Source organism: Dryobates pubescens, chromosome 17, assembly GCF_014839835.1.
Source record: "Dryobates pubescens isolate bDryPub1 chromosome 17, bDryPub1.pri, whole genome shotgun sequence".
In the NCBI taxonomy this organism is placed as follows: domain Eukaryota; kingdom Metazoa; phylum Chordata; class Aves; order Piciformes; family Picidae; genus Dryobates; species Dryobates pubescens.
The window spans coordinates 20,399,143-20,424,154 of NC_071628.1; the positions used below are offsets into that span (position 1 = coordinate 20,399,143).

Sequence of the window (25,012 nt, forward strand, 5' to 3'; positions counted from 1 at the left end):
CCCACCCCTGTGCCAAGCCCCCTGAGCCCTCTGCTAGCTCCTGGCCTGGCCGGGAGGTGGCGTGCGGGCACCGTGGCTTCCCCTGTGGGGCAGGATGATGACCCACAGAGGCAGAGAGGACGTGAAGGCTTATCCCAGTCAGTCCTGGCTGACCATCTGGAGATGGAATCAGAGTTAAGGCAGTGAAGTATCCTCTCCCCTGCTGAGGAAGCTTCCCTCCTGCCAGTGCTTTCCGACGGAGGCCTCACAACCACCCCACCGCAGGGCCCTGCTCGCCCAGCACCCAGCAACACCTCGGCTTTGGCAGACCTCCAGCTCCCTCACTCCAGGATCTACCTCTCCAAGCAGCCCGGCAGAGCGGGCGCTGCTCCCTCCTGCCGGTGCCCAGCTAGGGCCTGGCATCTCCCGCTGGCAGGGGCGGGCACGGCGCGGGGGGCGTTCGCTGGCAGCTAGGGAGGCTGGCTGGCGATTCAAGTATGCTTCCCTCGGGGCACCCAGGCTGGCAGGAGGGGCAGGGAGATGCCCTCCGGATCCCCACCGCGGGGCGCTGCTCTGCACCCCGCCACGGCTGCCAGCTGGGTGCCTGCCCCCCCGGCCCCCGGCGGCGCTCCCCAGCCACGACCTGCAGCCGTAAACGCTAAAAAGGGATTAAAAGTGCAACGACTTCAGCTGCCGGCAGGCAACCCACACTGCTCCGGGCCTGTCAGAGGGGGGAGGCGCCGAGGGGGCCCCGGGGAACAGGAAACAAGAACAAAGACCCCAACGGAAAAAGAACCCGAACTGGAACAGTAGATTGCAAATGTCTCACAGCTTGCACCTTGCAGCCTCCCTGTTCCCAAGGAGCCCAAAGGGAACCTGCAGCAGCCGGGCCCGGCCCTCGCCCCGGCCTCCTGCCCCTCCCGGCAGCCACCGGCGCCTGCCGCCAGAGTTCTTCGCATCGATGAGGAGGGAGGAGGAGGACAGAGGAGCGGAGAGCGCGGGGCAGGGCGGGGCAGGGAAGTGAGCAGGAACTAAGCAGAGTCCTCAGGCTTGCGTGAACGAGCGATGCCTTCACCGTAAACAAGGGGAAGGAGGGGGTCAGCCAGCCAGCCCCCCCCTCCCGGGGTGACCAAGACCTGAGCCAGCCACAGTCCTGGTCCCAAAAGGAGCTTCAGGCTTGGAGTTGAACGAGGGAGACCATTCAGCAGATCCACCCCAGAGTGGTTTGTTTTGGAAGGTTTTCTTCTGTTTTTGGTTTCAAATGTCACTGGTTGGGGTTTCTCCTGGGTTTTTTTATACTTTTTTTTTTCCTTTTCTCCTTTTTTTTTCCTTTTTTTTTTTTTTTCCTCCTTTCCTCTCTCTTCCTCCTCCTCCTCCTCCTTCTCCCCCCTAAAGAGAAGCCCCTTCCAGTGAGGCAGGGCAGGAGCTGCAGCGCAGTGGTTCCCGCAGGGCCCAGGAGGCACCGGTCACTTGTGACGCTGCGCCGTCTTCTTCCGTTTCCTCTTAAAGAAGCAGCAGCACCTGGGGCACAAAGGACAAAGCAAGTCAGCTCCGTGCCTTGCACCCCGGGAAGGTCCCCTGGCACCCCGGGAAGGCCCCCCCTCCAGCCCAGGAAGCTTCCCCCCCCACCCTGGGCTTCCCACATGCAACGGCACCTTCGCGCCCCGGCGCGAGGGGCGGGCTGTGAGGTGCTGGGGAGCGGCTGGCACTGCCAGCCTGGGCTGGTAAACCAGCCAGGGGAAGCTGGCAGCAGGCTGTGGGGGATGCCACACCACCCAGAAGCCGTGGGTGACAGCCTGGGGCAGAGCACAAGGAGCTCCAGATGCTCAGCTCCCTCGGGCCGAACGCCGGAGGAAGCGGCCGGGGCCGGCGAGCCCTGGCCGCTCTGCCCGGCCACGAGGCTGCTGAAAAGACAAATCCCCAAGAGATCTCAGCTCAGGGACCAGGATTCTTTGCTGAACCTTTCTGGATAACCAGAGCTTCCAGCTGGGATGAAGCTGGCACGCAGAACCCCTGCTTCTTCCCTCAGCCGCCGCGAGGGAGGAGCGCAGCGCAGCGCCCAGGGCGTGGGGGAAGCAGGAAGGATGGAGAGTGGAGGCTGAGGTGGGGGGGAGAGCACCAGTCACAGCTGAGCCCTGAAGCAAGGTGGTGCCTGAGGGCCCTGCCAGCCTCCTGCAGGACGACCTGGTGCTGGAGGAGCCTCTACCTCGCTATGCTCAGCCTGCTGTGAGGAATCCTCTGCGCACAGGAAGGGGTCTCTGCCACTTCTGCTCCCCACTGGCCCTTCCTCCTGCCCTTACAGCCCCCTCCAGAGTTCCTGGGGGATGCTGCAGGTCTGCTTTTGCACCAAGAGCAGCCGAGGGCACGCAAAGACCTTTTTCAGCCACAAGCCTCTTCTACCAACAGCCTCGACCAGGAGCGTCCAAAGCCACTGCCACCGCCTCGGCCTCGCAGAGCAGGGTGGGGACAGGCTCCTCCTCACTGCTTGTCCCCAGCTGCAGCCCTGCTACAGGCTGCAAGCGCCGGGGCTGACCACCAGGGCTCCACGAGCCAAGCCTGCCAGCACACATCAGCATCGGCCGGGAGCCCCAGACCCCCTGCACCATGGAGAGCTCCAACCGCCGCAGCAAGAGGAGCGCTGCCTCCTGCCGCACCCTCCTCCAGCTAAGGGCCAGGGGAAGTTGCAGGTCCTCTTTGCCTTTAGGTTCCCCAACAGGCCCAATTTGGAGGTGAGAAGAGATAAAACACAAAGCCCTTCCCCCCTGCAGGGTCACGGCCTCAGAGCCACCTGTGGGGACTCCACCGCTCCCCTCTAGCCTGGTGCCTGCAGCATGCAGTCTGAAGCATCACCCAACCCAGGCTCCTGGGCTGGCACTTTTCACTGTCCCCCCAACCCCCTTCCCCTAGGACTGCTCTTGCATCTTAGTGTCACAGAGTCACAGAACTATCGGGGCTGGAAAAGACCTCTGAGGTCATCAGGTCCAGCCCCTGACCTAAGCAGGTGGCCAGCTGCCACCTGCTGCTGCTGCTCCCCTGCCACCGTGCTTCTCTCCCACAGCAGCCACCTTCCTTCATGATGTGGGCAAGAGTGAGTGGGGGGGCAGGTTAGGAGGAGAGAGGATGGAAGAAGATGCAGGAGTTAGGATGTGGCATGCAGCGGGGGAGGGAAGAAGAGGGCTGAGCAGCACTGGTTTCCTTGGCTGCTTCTCCTTGTCTTTGGTTTTTTTGAGGTCCAGGGAAGGGTTCAGGAAAGGAAGTCCTGGCAGATCAGACAGGCAGAGGCAAAACACCAACATAGAAGAGTAAGGCAAGGCTGACAGGTACAGGACGTGGTCTCTCTGCATGCAGACAGTGCCCAAGAGAACAGCCCCAGCCTACGACATACAGAGAAGCCAGAGAGATGCCAGAGGAATCGGAGCAGTGCCTGGGGAGCAGGGCAGAGCTGGGCAGGCTCCCACCCCAGGCCATTCCTCGCCCACACAGGAGCTTTGCCCACTGCCCCCTGGCCCTCCTCGGGACCTACAAACTCCTCCCCCCCCCCCCCCCCCCCCCCCCCCGGCTCTGCTTAGGCCTCTGCCCCCCGGGAACACCTTGCCTGAGGGCCAAGGAGGGAGGGACACCTCCAGCCGTGGCTTCAAAACCCTACTACCAGCACAGCTGTGGCTGAGCTGGGCTGGGAGCGATGCCGACCTCAACCCTTCCAGCCCTTCCTCCCCAGGGTCACCTGCAGCCTCTGCTGGCAGCTGCCCCCGGGGGCTTTGGAAAGGAGTCCTCCGCCACCCACCCTCCCAGCAGGGGCTCTGTCGCCAGCAAGGACTTCCCAGCCACGTCTCTCCAGCCTCTCTACTGCCACAGGCCCTGGCCCAGGCTTCCTCAGAGGGGCAGCAACAGGCTGCCTGTCCTCCATCCCCAGGGCAGGGTTTTGCCCCCTGTAGCTTCGTCTGCACGAGGAATTCCTGCAGGGCGCTGGGCGAGCCTGGTCCTGACTCTGCCCAGCTCTGCCAGCCAGCATCTGCTGAGGGCCCTGCCGGCTCTGGGGGGGTGGAAAGCCGAATAGCAAAGGATTGAGCTCATTTTGCAGCCTTCATTCAGCCACTGGCCGAACTGCTGGGCCTGCAGGGGGCCAGCAGGACCCAGCCCGCGGCCTGCCCGCGGGGCGCCTGGCCCTCAGGGCAGGACAGCTCTGGGTTGGCTTTGTGCTCTTTTGGTGGCTTTTGGGTTTTGGCTGCTTGGTTTGGTTTTTGGTGAGGGTTCAGTGCCTTTGATATGGCTTTTTTTTGTGCCAACCCCAGCCTAGTCTGGTCCGCTCCCCCTTGCATGTGGACTGGAGAGAGGGACTCACCACAAGTTGAGCATTTTCAGGCAGCTACAGAGAGTGTAAGAGAAAAAACACAGAAAGGAAGAAAGAGCAAAATTAGTTCACAGAGGTGGGATGGAAGCGGTCGCTGCAGCCATGCACGCATGCAGTGCAGCCCGGCAGACACACACCATGCCTGCCCGCCGCCCCCCAGCCCTCCTCACACCTCTGCCCCCCTCTCCTTGCCCTCAAGGCGCCAGCTCCCTGGGGCTGGGGTCAGGAAGGGGCTCTGGGCCCCGGGAAGAGGAAGCTGCTCCTGCCCTCCAGCGGCAGCAGGGGAGCCGGGGCCCGGGCCCTGCCCCTCGCTGAAACCCACGGCTGGGGTCAGGAGCTCGTCTCCAGTGCACCCCACAGGAGAAGCCTCTGCACTGCTCCTCTTGACTGCTGGCAGTGCCCAGGAGAGGCCTTTCTGCTGCTGCATCTCAGAAACCACAGAAACATTCAGGTTGGGAAAGAGCCTCAAGATCACCAAGTCCAAGCCAGAACCCTGCTCTGCAAGGCTCACCCCTGAACCAGAGCCCCAGGCACCACATCCAAACCACCCTGAAACACAGCCAAGGGTTGGTGACTCCACCACCTGCCTGGGCAGCACATCCCAGTGCCTGACCACTCTTGCTGGGAAGCTTTTTTCCTTAATGTCCAGTCTAGCCACCTCCAAAGGCAGAAGCCCAGCTCCAGCTCCAGCTCCTCCTGGCTCTCTCTGGGATGTTTTGCTGCAGAGCAGAATCCAAGAGTCCTTAGCCCTCCCCAGGCAATGGGGGGGCTGATGATCACAGATGCCCAGGGGGATGAAGCCTTCCCTTGGCAGTCACCAGAGAGCCCAGACCTAGCAGGGCAGAGCAGTTTGTGCTCTGCTTGCCAGCACCTCCAAACCAACCTGGGAGCACAGAGAGCAGGGTGGAGACACCTCCATCCTGGGTGCCCTGAGGCACAGCCTGGGCAGCGAGGCCCTCGAGTGCCCCTTCCTGCCTGCCCCAGCACCTGCCCTGCTTGTGGCTGTGGGGCCTGGGCCTTGGGCTGGCTGAACAAGGAGCTGCAGAAGCACAGGCTGAGGGTGGGCTCCCATCTGCAGCTCTGACTCCTCCTCACTTTGGGTTGTGCTATGGAGGACCCTTAAGGTCCTGGGAGCGACCCCAAGTCCTGTGCTGGAGGGGCACCCGCTTTGGTCAGAGCAGGACAGAGCCTGTGAGGCCACTCCGGTGTGGTCTCTGCAGGCCACCCCACCCCTGTCTAAGGGGAACGTTGTCCATCCTGCAGGCTGCACCTCCAGGCCTCCCCAGCCCCTCTGCACTCTGCCAGGAGCCTGTGCCAGGCCCCAGGCTCGGTCCACTGGCTGGAGGCAGAGCCTGTGGCTGCTGCCAGGATCAGGCCTGGCCAGCAAGACCATGCAGAAGAGCTTCCTGAGGCACAGAGGAGCAGACAGCAGAAGACCTCCAGGACAAGCAGCCTGACACACAGCTTGGGCCCCTTCCCATGCACACAGCCCTGGTGACACCTGCCAGGCTTCCTCTCCTCCCTGCCAGGAGCCATTCCTAACAGATTCCCAGAAGGGCTGAGACAACCCAGGTGGGACACACGGCCCCAGCGTCCCCCAGGCAAACCAGAGCCAGGCAGCTGGCCCACAGCACAGAGCAGCCCAGAGGCAGCCCCGGGGCCAGCTCACCCCTTGGTGACCTGCTAGGGTCCTGCTCTGGTTCAGAGGCAGCGTGTTGAGGCTCATGCAGGAGGTGAGAGGATGGTGCCAGCTGCAGCCTGTGTGCAGAGGGAGGCAAAGCTGCAACCTTCTGCAGCAGCTCTCGCTCCTGCCCGGCGGCCAGAGGGGAGAGGTTGGCTCGGAGGGGCACAGCGATCCCCACCAGCACCACAGCTGCTGCTGCTGCCTCTCACTCAGCTTCCCAGGCCTGAGCCAGGGAACACACAAAACCTCCTCCTGCCTGCAAGGGTGGCTGCAAGAGCGCTCTGGAGGCCTGGCAGCCGCTGCTGGCAGCCAGCACGCAAAGCGGCCACCGGCAGACCCCCAACCTCTCCACCCGGCTGTGCCCCCAGCGCCTTCTCCCGCCGGGAGCAGGGGCTGCTCAGCCAGGCCCCTCCGCTGGGGGCCCCCTGGTGTCTGTCTGTGCTCCTGCCTACCCTGCAGAACATGCTCTGGGGCAGAGCCACGTCCTCCAGCCACGCCACGGGTGGGGGGAAGCAGCAGCGGCGGCGCCGCAGGCACCATGCAGAGAAGCAGCAGGATGCAAGGAGAAGGGCACGGGACACGAGCGGCAGCGAGTGCTTCACCACAGGCCAACCAAGCCCCACTCCTCTCCTGGGGGAGGAGCAGGGAGCAGGGCAGGGGCAGGCCTGCTGGGGCACGTACTTAGCTTCCTCCACCACCTCCACCTCGGCCTGCGCGGTTATGGGCGCGTTGGAGTGGGCTCCCGTGGGGTCGTCCACGTTCAGCTCCCCGTTGGTGGAGCTCACCACCTGCAACACAAAGCAGAGCCCTGTCAGCACAGCCCCCCTGGACAGCCTGAGCCAGCTGAGGGCTCTGGAGCTTGGAGAGGAGGAGACTGAGAGGTGACCTCGTTCCTGTTGATAAAGAGGTGAGAGCCTGGCACAGGCTGCCCAGGGAGGTGGTGGAAGCCTCCTGCCTGGAGGTGTTTGCAGCCAGGCTGGAGGTGGCTATGAGCAGCCTGCTGTGGTGTGAGGCAGCAGGGCAGGGCAGTGCCTGGGCAGGGGCAGGGCAGTGCCTGGGCAGGGGGCAGGACAGTGCCTGGAGCAGGGGGCAGGACAGTGCCTGGGCAGGGGCAGGGCAGTGCCTGGGCAGGGGGCAGGACAGTGCCTGGGCAGGGGGCAGGACAGTGCCTGGAGCAGGGGCAGGGCAGTGACTGGGCAGGGGCAGGGCAGTGCCTGGGCAGGGGCAGGGCAGTGCCTGGGCAGGGGCAGGGGCAGGGCAGTGCCTGGGCAGGGGCAGGGCAGTGACTGGGCAGGGGCAGGGCAGTGCCTGGGCAGGGGCAGGGCAGTGCCTGGGCAGGGGCAGGGGCAGGGCAGTGCCTGGGCAGGGGCAGGGCAGTGCCTGGGCAGGGGCAGGGGCAGGGCAGTACCTGGACGGATCCGCCGTGCCGGTCGGCAGCCAGGTGGGAGGTCAGGTAGGAGGTGTTGGTCTGCCGGCTGGGTTGGATCTCCCACTCCCCGCGGCGCTCCGACGCCTGCTCCCGGCACGGCCCCGGCGGGAGAGAGCAGAGGGACAGAGGTGAGCGAGGGGAGGCGGCGGCGGGCTGCGAGTGAAGTGCCTCTGCAGGAAGCGAGGACTTCGACCCCGGCTGGGCTAAGAGCTCGGCGAGGGCAGCCGCGGCCGCGCTGCGGGCAGCCTCTGCAGCCCGGATGCCTTCCCCAGCAGCCCGGATGCCTTCCCCTGCAGCCCGGATGCCTTCCCCTGCAGCCCGGATGCCTTCCCCTGCAGCCCGGATGCCTTCCCCTGCAGCAGGAGGCACCACAGCCTACAAACACAGCAGCAGCAGGACCCCTCTGGCCGCTCCCGGGCACCAGAGAGCCTGGCAGGGCGGCAGGCTCACAGCTCACAGGAGGTGAGGGGTTGGAAGGGACCTCTGGGGATCTTCCAGTGCCCATTGCTGGCTCTTGTCCCCAGAGAAACATGCAGGAGGGGAAGGCAAACCTCCCAGCTCCCTGCCAGAGCACACTGTGGGCTCAGCACAGCACCACAGGGCTGCTTTGGGACCTTCAGAACTCCTCCAGCCCCAACCTTCCCTGCAGCCAGCAGGGACAGCCCCAACCAGAGCAGTTTGCTCACAGCCCCAACCAACCTGACCTGCAGTGCTGCCAGCCATGGGGCAGCTCCCAGCTCTCTGGGCAGCCTGGGGCAGGCTCTCAGCACCCTCAGTGTCAACCATTTCTCCCTTCTCTCCAGTCTGAGTCTCCCTCTTGCAGTTCAAACCATCCCTCCCTTCTCCTCTCACCACAGGCCCTGCTCAAAGGCTGTCCCCAGCTCTCTGCTCATCCTTGAAGCACTCAAAGGCCACCACAAGGTCTCCCTGGAGCCTTCTCCTCTCCAGGCTGAACCACCCCAACTCTCAGCCTGGCCCCACAGCAGAGGGCTTCCAGCCCTGCGGTGGCCTCCTCTGGCCCTGCTCCACCAGGTCCCTGCCTGTGCTGAGGGCTCCAGAGCTGTAGGGGGTTCTCAGCAGAGCAGAGGAAGCATCACCTGTGCCTCTACTCTCTAAAGTGTTTCCAGGCTGAAGCAGAAGTCTAAAATAAGAAGAGGGCAGAGCAGCAGAGCCCTGCTGGTGCACACCCAGCCAGCAGGAGGGATGCTCAGCAGAGACACCTCCACCCTGCCTGCAGACAGGCAGCCCCAGTGAATGACAGCAGGTTATCAGCAGGGAAGCTGCAGCAGGGGACCAAAGAGAGGTGCCTGGGCCCTGCCTGTCCCCTGCAGCCATGGATGATGAGCCCCAGCCCATGCCAGGGGAGCAGAAGCCAGAGGGCTGAGTGCTGCTGCAGAAAAGGCAGAAGAGACTTCAAGCTGAGACAGACTTCAGAACCCCCTGGGTCCTGCTCCTGAGGCTAGGAAGGACTGAAGAATGGAAGTGCAGGTTTGCAAGGCTGGCAGGGGACAGCTCCTGAGTGCTGCTTCTTCCAGAGCAGGCTGCCTGGCCAGCCCAGGCAGGGAAGGAGCACCACTCTACAGCAGCAGCAGCAGCAGAAGCCAGCTTCAGCCTGGGGGTCTGGGAGCAGCTCCTGGGCAGAGCTCAAGCAGCCACAGCAGCCAGATGGTTCTGCTCCAGCTCTGCAGCCCAGTGTGTGATGAACTGGCTCTGGAGAGGGCTGCAGCTGAGCTGCCCTGACCCATGCAGGGACACTGAGGAAGTGATGCCTGTGGGGTCTGAGTGTAGAGCTCAGAGACTCATGGAATCACAGAGTGGGTTGGGTGGGAAGGGACCTCAAAGCTCATGCAGCTCCAACCCCCTGCCATGCACAACCTCATGGGCAGGAAAACAAGGGGGAAGTTAACTTCCTGGCCAGGAAAACATGGGGGGAATCAACTTCATAGGCAGGAAAAATGGGGGAAGTCAACCCCATGGGCAGGAAATCATGGGGGAAGTCACCTTTCTGGATAGGAAACAAGGGATAAGTCAACCTCATGGGCAGGAAATCATGGGGGAAGTCACCTTTCTGGATAGGAAAACAAAGGATAAGTCAACTTCATGGGCAGGAAATCATGGGGAAGGTCAACTTCATGTCTGGAAATCATGGAGGAAGTCAACTTCACAGGCAGGAAAAATGGGGGAAGTCAACCCCATGGGCAGGAAATCATGGGGGAAGTCACCTTTCTGGATAGGAAACAAGGGATAAGTCAACTTCATGGGCAGGAAATCATGGGGAAGGGTCAACTTCATGTCTGGAAATCATGGAGGAAGTCAACTTCATAGGCAGGAAAAATGGGGGAAGTCAACCTCATGGGCAGGAAAACATGGGGGAAGTTAACTTCCTGGCCAGGAAAATGTGGGGGAAGTCAACTTGCTAGGCAGGGAAGTGAAGCTGATGGGCAGGACAGAAGGGGAAGTCCATTGCTGGCCACGAGTGCTGCCTGACTGCACAGTCCAGGTGTGAGAGTGCCAAGCAGCCAGCCCAGGCTGCAGAGCTGCCTTCACCCCCCCAGCTCCAGCCAAATGTCCTCTTCCCAAGTGTCCTCTCCTCCCTTCACAGCTGGGAGGATCTCCCTGCCCCAGGCAGAGTTTCAGCACCCTGCTGCTTGGTCAAACTCCCACTTGAGGAGCAGCCTCAGGGCAGTGCAGGGATTGTGCTGGCCCTGGCCCTGGCCCAGCTCAGCCCCAGCCACCTACCACAGCCTGTGGCTCTTCTGCCCCCAGAGGAGCCCCCAGAGGAGGCCAGAGGGGCGGCAGGGGAGGTGGCAGCAGGGGCTGACCTGGTTGCGGAGGGCCTGCTGCGAGGGCCGGTCCCTGTGGACGTGGCTGTCTCTCGTCACGGCAGAGGTCCCGGAGTCCACGTGCACAGATCCCACTGGGGTAGGCTGCAAGACAAGGCCTGGGTTAGAGGATGCACCACAGGATCACCTTGGGGTGGAGAAGCCCTTTCAGAGGCTCCAGTCCAACCATGCTCTAACCCTGCTCAGGCTGGGTGTAAGCCATGGCCCTCAGCACCACAGCTCTGCCTCTTGGAAACCCCTCCAGGGATGGGGATTCAGCCACCTCCCTGGGCAGCCTGTGCCAGGCTCTCACCACCCTCATGGGCAACAACTTCTTCCTCACATCCAAGCTCAATCTCCCCACTTCTAGTGCTGCTCCATCCCCCCCAGTCCTATCCCTCCCTGACACCCTCACTCTGTCACTCTGTGACACTGTGATTGTGCCTCTGTGATCGTGACTCTGTCTCCATGAGTGTGAGTGTGACTGTGTGCCTCTGTGACTCTCAGACTGTGACTCTGTCTCTGTGATTGTAACTCTGTGACTCTGATTCTTTGACTATGTGATAGAGACTCTGTGATACTGTGATTGTGAGTCTGTGACTGTGACTGTGATTCTGTGACTGTGACTCTGACTGTGTGACTAAGTCGCTCTGATTGTGATTCTGTGACTGACTCTCTGACTCTATGATTGTGACTGTGACTGTCTCTGTGATTGTGAATCTGTGTCTCTGTGACTCTTTCTCTGTGACTTTGTGATTGTGCCTCTGTGACTGACTGATTCTGTGCCTCTGTGATTGTGACTCTATGACTCTGTGACTGTGATTGTGACTCTGTGACTCTGTGAATTTGATTGTGACTCTGTAATTGTGACTCTGTGAGTCTGTGACTATGACTGATTCTTTGACTATGTCTCTGTGATTGAGACTCTGTGATACTGTGAATGACTGTGACTTTGTGACTCTGTGACTGTGTGACTGTGACTGATTCTGTGCCTCTGTGACTGTGTGAGTGTGACTCTGAGTGTGACTGACTCTGTGACTGTGTGACTGTGTGACTGTGTGACTGCCTCTGTGCCTATGTGACTCTGTGACTGTCTCCATGAGTGTGAGTGTGACTGACTCTGTGCCTCTGTGCCTGTGTGCCTCTGACTCTGTGAGTGTGACTGACTCTGTGCCTCTGTGCCTGTGTGCCTCTGACTCTGTGAGTGTGACTGACTCTGTGCCTGTGTGCCTCTGACTCTGTGAGTGTGACTGACTCTGTGCCTGTGTGCCTGTGTGACTCTGACTGTGAGTGTGACTGACTCTGTGCCTGTGTGCCTGTGTGCCTCTGACTCTGTGAGTGTGACTGACTCTGTGCCTGTGTGCCTGTGTGACTCTGACTCTGTGAGTGTGACTGACTCTGTGTGACTGACTCTGTGCCTGTGTGCCTGTGTGACTCTGACTGTGAGTGTGACTGACTCTGTGCCTGTGTGCCTGTGTGACTCTGACTCTGTGAGTGTGACTGACTCTGTGTGACTGACTCTGTGCCTGTGTTCCTGTGTGACTCTGACTCTGTGAGTGTGACTGACTCTGTGCCTGTGTGCCTGTGTGACTCTGACTGTGAGTGTGACTGACTCTGTGCCTGTGTGCCTGTGTGACTCTGACTCTGTGAGTGTGACTGACTCTGTGTGACTGACTCTGTGCCTGTGTTCCTGTGTGACTCTGACTCTGTGAGTGTGACTGACTCTGTGCCTGTGTGCCTGTGTGACTCTGACTCTGTGAGTGTGACTGACTCTGTGAGTGTGACTGACTCTGTGCCTGTGTGACTCTGACTCTGTGAGTGTGACTGACTCTGTGAGTGTGACTGACTCTGTGCCTGTGTACCTGTGTGACTCTGACTCTGTGAGTGTGACTGCCTCTGTGCCTCTGTGCCTGTGTGCCTCTGACTCTGTGAGTGTGACTGACTCTGTGCCTGTGTGCCTGTGTGCCTCTGACTCTGTGAGTGTGACTGACTCTGTGCCTGTGTGCCTCTGACTCTGTGAGTGTGACTGACTCTGTGCCTGTATGACTCTGACTCTGTGCCTCTGTGCCTGTGTGACTCTGACTCTGTGCCTGTGTGCCTGTGTGCCTCTGCCTGTGTGCCTGTGGCTCAGCCTGTGGCCGCTCCTGTGTCTCCGACGCTGTGCCTGTGTGCCTCTGACTCTGTGAGTGTGACTACCTCTGTGCCTCTGTGCCTGTGTGCCTCTGACTCTGTGCCTGTGGCTCAGCCTGTGGCCGCTCCTGTGCCTCCGCCGCTGTGCCTGTGTGCGGTGGGACTCACCAGGGGCCTGCCCACCCAGTCGTAGGCGTAGTCGAAGGTGTAGCCTTTCTTCTCGAAGAGCTCGGTGAAGATGGTGCGCAGGTAGTCGTAGTCCGGCCGCTCGAAGAAGTCCAGGCGCCGCACGTAGCGCAGGTAGGTGGCCAGCTCCTCTGGGGGGAGGGAGGCAGCCTCAGCCCTGCCCTGCCCCGCGCTGCGAGGGGACTCGGCGGGAGGGGGACATGGGGACGGGACAGGGGAGGAGAGACTGGAGCTGAGGGGCAGCAGGGGGAGAGAGGAGCTGAGGGGCAGCAGGGGGAGAGAGGAGCTGAGGCAGAGCAGGGGGAGAGAGGAGCTGAGGGGCAGCAGGGGGAGAGAGGAGCTGAGGGGCAGCAGGGGGAGAGAGGAGCTGAGGGACAGCAGGGGGAGAGAGGAGCTGAGGGGCAGCAGGGGGAGAGAGGAGCTGAGGGGCAGCAGGGGGAGAGAGGAGCTGAGGCAGAGCAGGGGGAGAGAGGAGCTGAGGGGCAGCAGGGGGAGAGAGGAGCTGAGGCAGAGCAGGGGGAGAGAGGAGCCGAGGGGCAGCAGGGGGAGAGAGGAGCTGAGGGGCAGCAGGGGGAGAGTGGAGCTGAGGGGCAGCAGGGGGAGAGTGGAGCTGAGGCAGAGCAGGGGGAGAGAGGAGCTGAGGGAGAGCAGAGGGAGAGAGGAGCTGAGGGGCAGCAGGGGGAGAGTGGAGCTGAGGGGCAGCAGGGGGAGAGAGGAGCTGAGGCAGAGCAGGGGGAGAGTGGAGCTGAGGGGCAGCAGGGGGAGAGAGGAGCTGAGGGGCAGCAGGGGGAGAGTGGAGCTGAGGGGCAGCAGGGGGAGAGAGGAGCTGAGGCAGAGCAGGGGGAGAGTGGAGCTGAGGGGCAGCAGGGGGAGAGAGGAGCTGAGGGGCAGCAGGGGGAGAGAGGAGCTGAGGGGCAGCAGGGGGAGAGAGGAGCTGAGGCAGAGCAGGGGGAGAGTGGAGCTGAGGGGCAGCAGGGGGAGAGTGGAGCTGAGGGGCAGCAGGGGGAGAGAGGAGCTGAGGCAGAGCAGGGGGAGAGTGGAGCTGAGGCAGAGCAGGGGGAGAGAGGAGCTGAGGCAGAGCAGGGGGAGAGAGGAGCTGAGGGGCAGCAGGGGGAGAGAGGAGCTGAGGCAGAGCAGGGGGAGAGAGAAGCTGAGGCAGAGCAGGGGGAGAGAGGAGCTGAGGCAGAGCAGGGGGAGAGTGGAGCTGAGGCAGAGCAGGGGGAGAATGGAGCTGAGGCAGAGCAGGGGGAGAGTGGAGCTGAGGCAGAGCAGGGGGAGAGTGGAGCTGAGGGAGTAGTTCTTCAATATAAGGGTGGTGAGACTGCCACAGGTTGCCCAGGGAGGCTGTGGCTGCCTCCCCCCTGGAGGTGTTGAGGGCCAGGCTGGATGAGGCCTTGAGCCTCCCTCCCTCCCCAGGCCATTCTGTGGTTCTGAGAGTCACTGAGCAGCTCCTGGAGCTGGCACACACTGCAAGTCTGCTCTTCAGTGAACCCCAATCCATGGCACAGTGCTCAAGGTGGGGTTGAAGCTGGGCTGAAGGGCAGGTCACCAGTGGGCAGAGCTGTCCACACTCTGCCCAGCTCAGCTGAGCCATGTGGAGGGACAGAAGCACAGAATGCAGGGCATGGAGTGACCTCAAAGATCACCCAGTCCAAGGCCCTGCCAGGGCAGGGCACACAGGAGCACAGCCAGGGGGGTTGGAATGCCTCCAGACATGGAGACTCCACAACCTCTCTGGGCAGCCTGCTCCAGGGCTCCTTCAGCTCAAACCATCCCTCCCTTGTCCTCTCGCCTCCTGCCACCCCACAAGCACTCCAGGTCCCACTGATTCACAGCAGCAGCTTGCAGTTGTCAACTGCCAGTGTGAGGAGCACCATAATGGCTACAGAGCACCAGACCCTCCCTGCCAGAGGAGCTCAGGACTCTCCTGTCCCCCCCCAGAGGGTCCCCTCAGGGCTTTACCTGGAAAGTTCTCACAGAGAACTTCAACTGGAGTGTTTCTCTTTGTGTCCCCAATCTTCTGATACCTCTCTTTCAAGGTGTCAGCCTGCAGCACACAAAGACAAGAGAGTGGTGTGAGGAGCAGGAGCTCAGCCAGGGGATGAAGAAGCTCTGTGTGGGAAGCAGAAGGAGCTGTGGCAGGGCTGGTGGCAGGTGATGGAGCTGGGAGCTGAGCCTAGAGCAGGGCAGCAGCAAGGAGCACTCAGCCCTGTGGCTACACTCTGGGCTGCCAGTGCCCATTGCCAGCTCCTGGCCTCATCAGGACAGGTGAAGGACCCCAAGGGCAGGGCAGTGCTTCTGGTTGGATTCTGCCCCATCAGCTGCTGAGCTGGGCAGTGGCCAAGGCCCGAGCTGAGGGCCAGACCTACCTTCAGGCCCTGCCAGGGCAGGCTGCCACGCAGGAAGTACATAAACATGTGGCCCAGGGCCTCCAGGTCATCACGGCGGCTTTGCTCTGCAACACAGGAGAGGAGAAATCACTGCCAGCCCCCTGCTGCCAGCAGCTGCCCACAGGCCACCCTGCAGCTGCTGCCTGGAGCCCAGGAGCTTCTGTGACACCCCCCAGGGGCTGTCCCCCAGGAGGGTAAGGATGATGGAGCTGGGAGCTGAGCCTAGAGCAGGGCAGCAGCAAGGAGCACTCAAGCCCTGTGGCTACACTCCCTCAGCATCTTCCCTGCTGCCAGCAAAGAGCAGCCAAGGAGAGCTTCACATCTTCAGTCCCTGAAAGCAAAGCCACTCAGGAGTGTCCTGGGAGGCTCATTTCTTACCAGCCCAGAGGAGGTTAGGGGTTGGAAGGGACCTCTGGAGAGCTCCCAGGCCAAGCCCCCTGCCAGAGCAGGAGCAGAGAATCCAGCACAGGGCACACAGGAACACATCCAGGCAGGGCTGGGAGACTCCACAACCTCTCTGGGCAGCCTGCTCCAGGCCTCTGGGACCCTCACAGGGCAGAAGTTCCTCCTCCTGCTGAGCTGGAACCTCCTGTGCTGCAGTTGCCATCCCCTGCTCCTTGGCCTATCCCAGGGCACAGTGAGCAGAGGCTGTCCCTGTCCCTTCCTTCCTGACCCCCAGCCCTCAGCTATTGAGAGACATTGATCAGATCCCTCTCAGCCTTCTCCTCTCCACACTGAACACCCCCAGGGCTCTCAGCCTCTCCTCACCAGCAGTGCTCCAGGCCCTGCAGCATCCTTGGAGCCTCCCTTGGCCTCTCTCCAGCAGATCCCTGTCCCTCCTGAGCTGGGGAGCCCAGAGCTGGATGCAATATTCCAGGGGAGGTCTCAGCAGGGCGGAGCAGAGGGGAAGGAGAACCTCCCTGGCCCTGCTGAATGCCCCCCAGGACCCCCTTGGCCTTCTGGGCCCCCAGGGCACATTGGGTCCCAGGAACTCAGAAGGTGTAAGCAAAGAGAAAGGGCAGGAGGTGACACAGGAGCTGTGAGACAGCCCCAAGGGGTGGGAGCATCACCCCCAGAGGGGCAGAGCAGCTCCCCAGAGCTCTGGAAGGCAGCACAGCACTGGGTGATGCTCTTCTCTCTGAGCTGCACAGGGTCAGTGTTGGTTTTCTCCCCCCAAAAGGACACTGAGGAGCTGGAGTGGGTCCAGGAGGAAGCTGTACAGGGTCTGGAGGGCAGGGCTGGAGAGCAGCAGCTGGGGGAGCTGGGGGTGTTCAGCCTGGAGATGAGGAGGCTGTCAGGGGAGCTTCTGGCTCTCTACAACTGCCTGAGGGGGGAAGTGTTGGCTGCCCTGGGATGTGCCTGAGGGCCTGGTCCTGGAGACATTCAAGACCAGACCTGATGTGGCCTTGGGTAGCTTGAGGCAGAGGAGGCTGAGGGGACTTTGCCCAACCAGAGAGTGGGTGAGGGAACATCCAACCCTCACCCCTGCAATGGGAAGCTCCTGCTGCTACAGACATAGAGTCACAGGATCAGGGAATCACGGAGTCACAGAATGGTCCAGGCCAGAAGGGACCTCCAAAGCTCACCCAGTCCAAGCCCTGCAGCCAGCAGGGACATCCCCAACTAGATCAGGTTGCCCAGGGCCTCATCCAGCCTCACCTTGAGTATCTCCAGGGCTGGAGCCTCAACCCCCTCCCTGGGCAACCTGTGCCAGTGTTCCAGCAGCCTCCTGGCAGCAGGGCAGAGCCCAGGCAGGGAGGCTGAGGCCAGGCAGGGAGGCTGAGGCCAGGCAGGGAGGCTGAGCCATGGTAAGAGGCAGGAGGCAGAGGGCAAGGGTCAGGGGTCAGAGGGGCAGCGTGCAGGGTCAGGGGGGCAGCGTGCAGGGTCAGGGTCGGGGGTCAGGATGGCAGTGTGCAGGGGTCAGGGTCAGGATGGCAGTGTGCAGGGGTCAGGGTCAGGGTCAGGATGGCAGTGTGCAGGGGTCAGGGTCAGGATGGCAGTGTGCAGGGGTCGGGGTCGGGGTCAGGGGTCAGGATGGCAGTGTGCAGGGGTCGGGGTCAGGATGGCAGTGTGCAGGGGTCAGGGTCAGGATGGCAGTGTGCAGGGGTCAGGGTCGGGGTTGGGGGTCAGGATGGCAGTGTGCAGGGGTCAGGGTCAGGATGGCAGTGTGCAGGGGTCAGGGTCAGGGTCAGGATGGCAGTGTGCAGGGGTCAGGGTCAGGATGGCAGTGTGCAGGGGTCAGGGTCAGGGTCAGGATGGCAGTGTGCAGGGGTCAGGGTCAGGATGGCAGTGTGCAGGGGTCAGGGTCAGGGTGGCAGTGTGCAGGGGTCAGGGGTCAGAGGGGCAGTGTGCAGGGGTCAGGATGGCAGCGTGCAGGGTCAGGGGGTCAGGGTCAGGATGGCAGTGTGCAGGGGTCAGGGGGTCAGGGTCAGGATGGCAGTGTGCAGGGGTCAGGGTCAGGATGGCAGTGTGCAGGGGTCAGGGTCAGGGTCAGGATGGCAGTGTGCAGGGGTCAGGGTCAGGATGGCAGTGTGCAGGGGTCAGGGTCAGGGTCAGGATGGCAGTGTGCAGGGGTCAGGGTCAGGGTGGCAGTGTGCAGGGGTCAGGGTCAGGATGGCAGTGTGCAGGGGTCAGGGTCAGGATGGCAGTGTGCAGGGGTCAGGGTCAGGGTCAGGATGGCAGTGTGCAGGGGTCAGGGTCAGGATGGCAGTGTGCAGGGGTCAGGGTCAGGGTCAGGATGGCAGTGTGCAGGGGTCAGGGTCAGGGTGGCAGTGTGCAGGGGTCAGGGTCAGGATGGCAGTGTGCAGGGGTCAGAGGGTCAGGGTCAGGATGGCAGTGTGCAGGGGTCAGGGTCAGGGTCAGGATGGCAGTGTGCAGGGGTCAGGGTCAGGATGGCAGTGTGCAGAGGTCAGGGTCAGGATGGCAGTGTGCAGGGGTCGGGGTCAGGATGGCAGTGTGCAGGGGTCAGGGTCAGGGTCAGGATGGCAGTGTGCAGGGGTCAGGGTCAGGATGGCAGTGTGCAGGGGTCAGGGGGTCAGGGTCAGGATGGCAGTGTGCAGGGGTCAGGGTCAGGGTCAGGATGGCAGTGTGCAGGGGTCAGGGTCAGGATGGCAGTGTGCAGGGGTCAGGGTCAGGGTCAGGATGGCAGTGTGCAGGGGTCAGGGTCAGGATGGCAGTGTGCAGGGGTCGGGGTCGGGGTCAGGGGTCAGGATGGCAGTGTGCAGGGGTCAGGGTCAGGATGGCAGTGTGCAGGGGTCAGGGTCAGGATGGCAGTGTGCAGGGGTCAGGGTCAGGGTCAGGATGGCAGTGTGCAGGGGTCAGGGTCAGGGTCAGGATGGCAGTGTGCAGGGGTCAGGGTCAGGATGGCAGTGTGCAGGGGTCGGGGGGCCGCACCTTTGCCCAGGTGCGTGTTGATGCTCATGTAGCGGGCGGTGCCGGTGAGGCTCTTGTGCTCGCGGTAGGGGATGTGCTTCTTGGTCTCGGGGTCGACGTACTCCTTGGCCAGCCCGAAGTCGATGATGTGGATGATGTGCTCCTTCTTGTTGCCCTGCCGCCCGATCAGGAAGTTCTCCGGCTTCACGTCGCGGTAGATGAGGTTCTTGGAGTGCACGTACTCCATCCTGGAGATCTGCAACGGCGCCGGCCTCACCGCCCGCCCTGCCACCGCCCTGCCACCGCCCTGCCACCGCCCTGCCACCGCCCTGCCACCCAGAGCACCCGCCCTGCCACTGCCCTGGCACCGCCCTGACACCGCCCTGCCACCCAGAGCACCCGCCCTGCCACCGCCCTGCCACCGCCCTGCCACCGCCCTGACACCCAGAGCACCCGCCCTGACACCGCCCTGCCACCGCCCTGCCACCCAGAGCACCCGCCCTGCCACCGCCCTGGCACCGCCCTGGCACCGCCCTGCCACCCAGAGCACCTGCCCTGCCACCGCCCTGCCACCCAGAGCAGCCGCCCTGACACCGCCCTGGCACCGCCCTGGCACCCAGAGCACCCGCCCTGGCACCCAGAGCAGCCGCCCTGACACCGCCCTGGCACCCAGAGCACCCGCCCTGACACCGCCCTGGCACCCAGAGCACCCGCCCTGGCACCCAGAGCACCTGCCCTGACACTGCCCTGGCACCCAGAGCACCCGCCCTGACACCACCCTGGCACCCAGAGCAGCCGCCCTGACACCGCCCTGGCACCCAGAGCACCCGCCCTGACACCACCCTGGCACCCAGAGCACCCGCCCTGGCATTGCCTTGACACCGCCCTGGCACCCAGAGCACCCGCCCTGACACCGCCCTGCCACCCAGAGCACCCGCCCTGGCATTGCCTTGACACCGCCCTGGCACCCAGAGCACCCGCCCTGACACCACCCTGGCACCCAGAGCACCCGCCCTGACACCGCCCTGCCACCCAGAGCACCCGCCCTGGCATTGCCTTGACACCACCCTGGCACCCAGAGCACCCGCCCTGACACCGCCCTGCCACCCAGAGCACCTGCCCTGGCATTGCCTTGACACCGCCCTGGCACCCAGAGCACCCGCCCTGGCACCACCCTGGCACCCAGAGCACCCGCCCTGGCATTGCCCTGACACCGCCCTAGCACCCAGAGCACCCGCCCTGACACCGCCCTGGCACCCAGAGCACCCGCCCTGGCATTGCCTTGACACCGCCCTGCCACCCAGAGCACCCGCCCTGGCATTGCCCTGACACCGCCCTGGCACCCAGAGCACCCACCCTGAGACCGCCCTGGCACCCAGAGCACCCGCCCTGGCACCTGCCCACCGCACCCACGGGCACCCAGAGCACCCTCACTGACACAAACAGCACCCACGAGGGCACCCAGAGCACCCCCACGGGGGCACCCAGAGCACCCCCACAGGCACCCAGAGCACCCACGGGCACACAGTGCCCCCACGGTGGGAGCAGACCGCTGAGCTCACCCAGTCCCACCCTGCACCCCGCTGCCAGGCCCCTTGGTGCCTGCTGCTGGCACCCCCCCAGGGGTGGTGGCTGCACCCTGCCCTGGGCAGCCTCTGCCAAGGCTCGAGACCCCCTCCCGGGGGGAGAGACTTCCTAGCACCCAGCCTGAGCCTGCCCTGGGGCAGCCTGGAACCATCTCCCCTGCTGCTGTCTGGGAGGGACCTCAGGGGATCTGTCCAGCATTGAATCCAACCTGGATCACCCAGCCAGGCTCTGCCAACCTCGGTGAGAAGCTCAGCAGCCCCCTGCCTGAGCAGGGCACCCAGGGCAGGGCACCCAGAACACTTCCAGGTGGGTTAGGAATATCTCCAGAGAGGGAAGGCTCCACACCCCCCCAGGCAGCCTGCCTCAGGCCTCCAGCTGCCTCACAATGGAGATTGTTCCTCCCGTTGCCATGGGGAGAGCTGCAAGCTGCTCCAGCCCAAGCCTCAGCCCAGGTCTGCAGGGTCACCCCCAAACCACGGCCCTGAGCACCAGCTCCACAGCTGCTGGAACATCCCCAGGGGTGGGGGCTGCAGCACTGCCCTGGGCAGCCTCTGCCGATGGCTGAGAGCCCCTGCAGGGGGGAAATGTTCCCTGAGCTCCAGCCTGAGCCTGCCCTGGGGCAGCTTGGAGCCCTCTCCTCTGCTCCTGTCCCTTGCCACCAAGGAGCAGAGGCTGTCCCCTCCTCACTCCAACCTCCCTGCAGGGAGCTGCAGAGAGCAGCGAGGTCTCCCTCAGCCTCCTCCTCTCCAGCCTCAACACCCCCAGCTCCCTCAGCCCCTCCTCTAGCCCAGGGGCTCCAGGCCCTGCTCCAGCCTCACTGCCCTGCCCTGGACCTGCTGCAGCTCCTCAGTGTCCCTCCTGAGGAGCCCAGAGCTGGACACAGCACTGGAGGTTGGCCTCAGCAGTGCTGAGTGCACCACCCCTGGCAGGGCAGCAGAGGTGGCAGCAGCCTGGCACTGAGGCACGGCAGGCCAGGAACAATGCTCTGCACCAGCACAGGTGAGGGGTGACCTGCTGGAGAGCAGCTCCCCACAGCAGGCCCGTGGGGGGCTGGTTGGTGAGAAGTGCTGCACGGGGCAGCAGTGTGCCCCGGCAGGCAAGCAGGCCACTGGGGGCAGTAAGAGCAGTGTGGCCGGCAGCTCAAGGGAGGTTCTCCTTCCCCTCTGCTCTGCCCATCTGCAACACTGTGCCCAGCTCTGGGCTCCCCAGCTCAAGAGGGACTGGGATCTGCTGCAGAGAGTCCAACAGAGGGGACAAGGGGATGAGGGACTGGAGGGGAAAGGGGAACAGGAGGAGACGCTGAGAGCCCTGGGGGTGTTCAGTGTGGAGAGGAGAAGGCTGAGAGGGATCTGATCAATGTCCCTCAATAGCTGAGGGCTGGGGGTCAGGAAGGGAGGGACAGGGACAGCCTCTGACCACTGTGCCCTGGGACAGGCCAAGGAGCAGGGGATGGAAACTGCAGCACATCACCACCACTGATGGGCACCAGCTCCCCCTCACCACCACTGATGGGCACCAGCTGGTCACCAGCTCCCTCTCACCACCACTGATGGGCACCAGCTCCCCCTCACCACCACTGATGGGCACCAGCTGGTCACCAGCTCCCCCTCACCACCACTGATGGGCACCAGCTCCCTCTCACCACCACTGATGGGCACCAGCTGGTCACCAGCTCCCCCTCACCACCACTGATGGGCACCAGCTCCCTCTCACCACCACTGATGGGCACCAGCTCCCCCTCACCACCACTGATGGGCACCAGCTGGTCACCAGCTCCCCCTCACCACCACTGATGGGCACCAGCTCCCTCTCACCACCACTGATGGGCACCAGCTCCCCCTCACCACCACTGATGGGCACCAGCTGGTCACCAGCTCCCCCTCACCACCACTGATGGGCACCAGCTCCCTCTCACCACCACTGATGGGCACCAGCTGGTCACCAGCTCCCCCTCACCACCACTGATGGGCACCAGCTCCCTCTCACCACCACTGATGGGCACCAGCTCCCCCTCACCACCACTGATGGGCACCAGCTGGTCACCAGCTCCCCCTCACCACCACTGATGGGCACCAGCTCCCTCTCACCACCACTGATGGGCACCAGCTCCCCCTCACCACCACTGATGGGCACCAGCTCCCTCTCACCACCACTGATGGGCACCAGCTCCCTCTCACCACCACTGATGGGCACCAGCTCCCCATCTCCAGCAGCTCTGGGTGGGACAAGCATCTTGCTGGGTGAACAAGGCCTGGAGACCCCTGCAGGAAGCACCTTGCTGGCTTGCAGGGTGTCCTGCAGCCACTGCTGGCTGCATGCAGCTTCCCCAGCAGCAGCTCACAAAGCATCCAGGCAGGGTGGAAGCAGAGAAGGAGGAAGCTGAGGGCCAGCAGCATCCTAGGCAGCCCAAAAGGCTCTGCCCTGCTGCCTGAGGAGCACCAAGTGCTGCAGGAGGCTCTGCTGGAGCCAGGAGCTGTTAAGGAGCAAACCAAAGAGGCTGTGCTCAGGTCCTGACTTTGCAGTTGGCATCTCCAAGAACAGAGCCTTTGGGGGAGCAGGGAGAGACTGATGGGGTCCTGAACTATCAATAGCTGAGGGCTGGCTGGCAGCAGGATGGGGCCAGGCTCTGCTCAGTGGTGCCCAGGGACAGGAGGAGGGGCAGTGGGACACAAACTCAACCACAGGAGGCTCCAGCTCAGCATGGAGAGAAATCTGTTTGTTGTGAGGGTGCTGGAGGGCTGGGGCAGGCTGCCCAGGGAGGCTGTGGAGTCTCCTGCTCTGCAGAGCAGTGCTGTGCTCCTGTGTGCCCTGCCCTGGCTCCTGCTCTGCAGGGGCTTGGATTTGCTGCTCTCCACAAGACCCTTCCAACCCTTCCCATTCTGTGATTCTGTGCAGGGACCCCCAGGGTCTGGTCCAACCTTTAAACCAACCTGGGTCACCCAGCCAGGCTCTGGGAGAAACTCAGCACCAGAGAGAGGCAACCAGGGCAGCTGGGCTGTGATGGGAGCAGGGTCAGCCCCCGGGAGGCAGAGCTGGAAGAGGAATTTGACCTCCTCTCTCTGCTCCCCCAAGCTGTGCTCCCAGCTCCTGAGGGGTGCCACAGGGAGCTGCTGCTCTGCAGCCTTTCTGCAGTGATCTCAAACACACTCAGCCAGTTCCCAGGAGCTCTTCTCCTGCCCACAGCCTTCCCTTGTTGCTCTGTGTCTCACCACCTCCCTCCCTCAGCCCATCTGCTGTTGTCTCAGCCGTGCCAGATCCTCCGTGGAAGGAGCTTTTGGGGCAGCCAGAAGCTTCACAACCCTCAGCACTGGCTGAAAACAACAATTCATCTCCTTGCTGGGGCACCAGGAAGGGCTGGAGGCTTTCCCAGCTTCTGCCTGGCTTTGTTGGGCCAGAAAGATGGAGCAGGGAAGGTGAAAGGGCAGCTCCACACCTGGGAGGTGATGCAGGGTGAGAGCCCTCTGCCAAGGCATCCCAGTCAGAGGCTGATCATTCTGAGGAGGACATTAATGAGAGGAGGATGAGATGAATGAGATGCTCATCACAGGGACCTGGCCAGGCTGGATCTAAGGGCTGAAGCCACTGGGATGAGGTTCAGCAAGGCCAAGGGCTGGATCCTGCTCCTGGGGCACAACAGCCCCATGGAGGCTGCAGGCCTGGGGCAGAGTGGCAGAGTGCCCAGCAGGAAAGGCCCTGGGGGTGCTGGGTGCCAGCAGCTGGAGAGGAGCCAGCAGTGCCCAGGTGGGCAAGGAGGCCACCAGCAGCCTGGCCTGGAGCAGCACTGGGGTGGGCAGCAGGAGCAGGGCAGGGACTGTGCCCTGTGCAGGGCACTGCTGAGGCTGCACCTTGAGTGCTGGCTGCAGCTCTGGCTCCTCACTGCCAGCAGCACACTGAGAGGCTGGAGCAGGGCCAGAGAAGGGCAGCAGAGCTGGGGAAGGGGCTGGGGAGGAGCAGCTGAGGGAGCTGGGGGGGGTTGGTGTGGAGCAGAGGAGGCTGAGGGAGACCTCATTGCTCTCTGCAGCTCCCTGAGAGGAGGCTGCAGGGAGCTGGGCTTGGGCTCTGCTCCCAAGTAACAAAAAGGGAAGAAATGGCCCCAGGTTGCTCCAGGGGAGGGGCAGGTTGGCCATGAGGAACAATCTCTGCAGCAGCTTTCTGGTAGCCCCCTTCAGGCACTGGAAGGTTGCTCTGAGTTGTGCCTGGAGCCTTCTCTTCTCCAGGCTGAACCCCCCCAGCTCCCTCAGCCTGGCCTCAGAGCAGAGCTGCTCCAAGCCCCTGAGCATTTTCATGGCCTCTCCATCAGCTCCAGGTCCTTCCTGTGCTGAGGGCTCCAGGTGATGTCTCACAGCAGAGCAGAGTGGCAGGATCCTCTCCCTCCATCTCTGGCCATGCTGCTCTGGATGCTGCCCTTGGCCTCCTGTGCTGCAGGCTCACCCTGCCTGCTCCTGGCCAGCTCCTCCCCCCCCAGCACCCCCAAGTCCTTTTCCTCAGGGCTGCTTTCTGCCTCCTCCTCCCCCAGCCTGCACTGCCAGTGAGGATTGCTCAGCCCAGGTGCAGGACCTGCACTGGCTCTTGTTGGACCTCAGGAGGTTCTCCTGGTCCCCACCTCTGCAGCCTGTCCAGGTCCCTCTGGCACATGGACAGCACCACTCAGCTTGGTGCCAGCTGCACAGTGCTGCTGCTGCCTGTGGCTGCAGCGCTGATGGCTGCCCTGGCTCATGCCTTGCAGGGCCTGGTGGCTTTTTGAGGCCCTTTGCCCTCAGCCAGCCCTGCCAAGCTCCCCCAGGGCAGGCTGTGTGCTGAGGAGCTCAGCCGGCAGAGGTCACTGCGGCTCTGCTGCGCTGGCCCTCACAGCCTGACTGCAGCAGGGCTGCAGCTGCCTGGGGGTCAGCAGTGCTGCACTGCAACAGGCAGGCCCCCAGCTCAGGGCAGGCTGGAGCTCTGCAGGCCTTGGGCGAGCTGATCTAGCGGGGAGGTGTGCCAGCTTGCAGGGCACCATGGCTGAGGCCCCTTCCATCCTCAGCCAGCTTGTGCCCAGCAGCACCCCACAGCCAGGGCCTCCAGCTGCCCTCCTTGGCTCCCCCA

The 25,012-nt window shown here is 63.2% G+C and overlaps 1 protein-coding gene across 4 annotated transcripts in view; it reads right to left on the reverse strand.

Annotated features, from left to right (window-relative positions):
• Positions 1-1,322: 1,322 nt before the first annotated feature.
• The window catches only part of CSNK1G1 (casein kinase 1 gamma 1), a 43,265-nt gene continuing 19,575 nt past the window's right edge, over positions 1,323-25,012 (reverse strand). The window contains exons 5-13 of one of the 4 annotated variants that reach the window (XM_054169001.1): positions 18,365-18,599; positions 14,951-15,036; positions 14,544-14,628; positions 12,564-12,712; positions 10,266-10,370; positions 7,423-7,527; positions 6,696-6,802; positions 4,322-4,345; positions 1,323-1,500 (exon numbers count right to left, since the gene is read on the reverse strand). In XM_054169001.1, coding sequence (XP_054024976.1) covers positions 1,446-1,500; positions 4,322-4,345; positions 6,696-6,802; positions 7,423-7,527; positions 10,266-10,370; positions 12,564-12,712; positions 14,544-14,628; positions 14,951-15,036; positions 18,365-18,599 — 951 coding nt within the window. In that variant the 3' untranslated portion in view covers positions 1,323-1,445. The remainder of the gene's footprint in view (positions 1,501-4,321; positions 4,346-6,695; positions 6,803-7,422; positions 7,528-10,265; positions 10,371-12,563; positions 12,713-14,543; positions 14,629-14,950; positions 15,037-18,364; positions 18,600-25,012) is intronic. The other 3 variants (XM_054169003.1, XM_054169002.1, XM_054169004.1) reach the window with 3 other exon arrangements.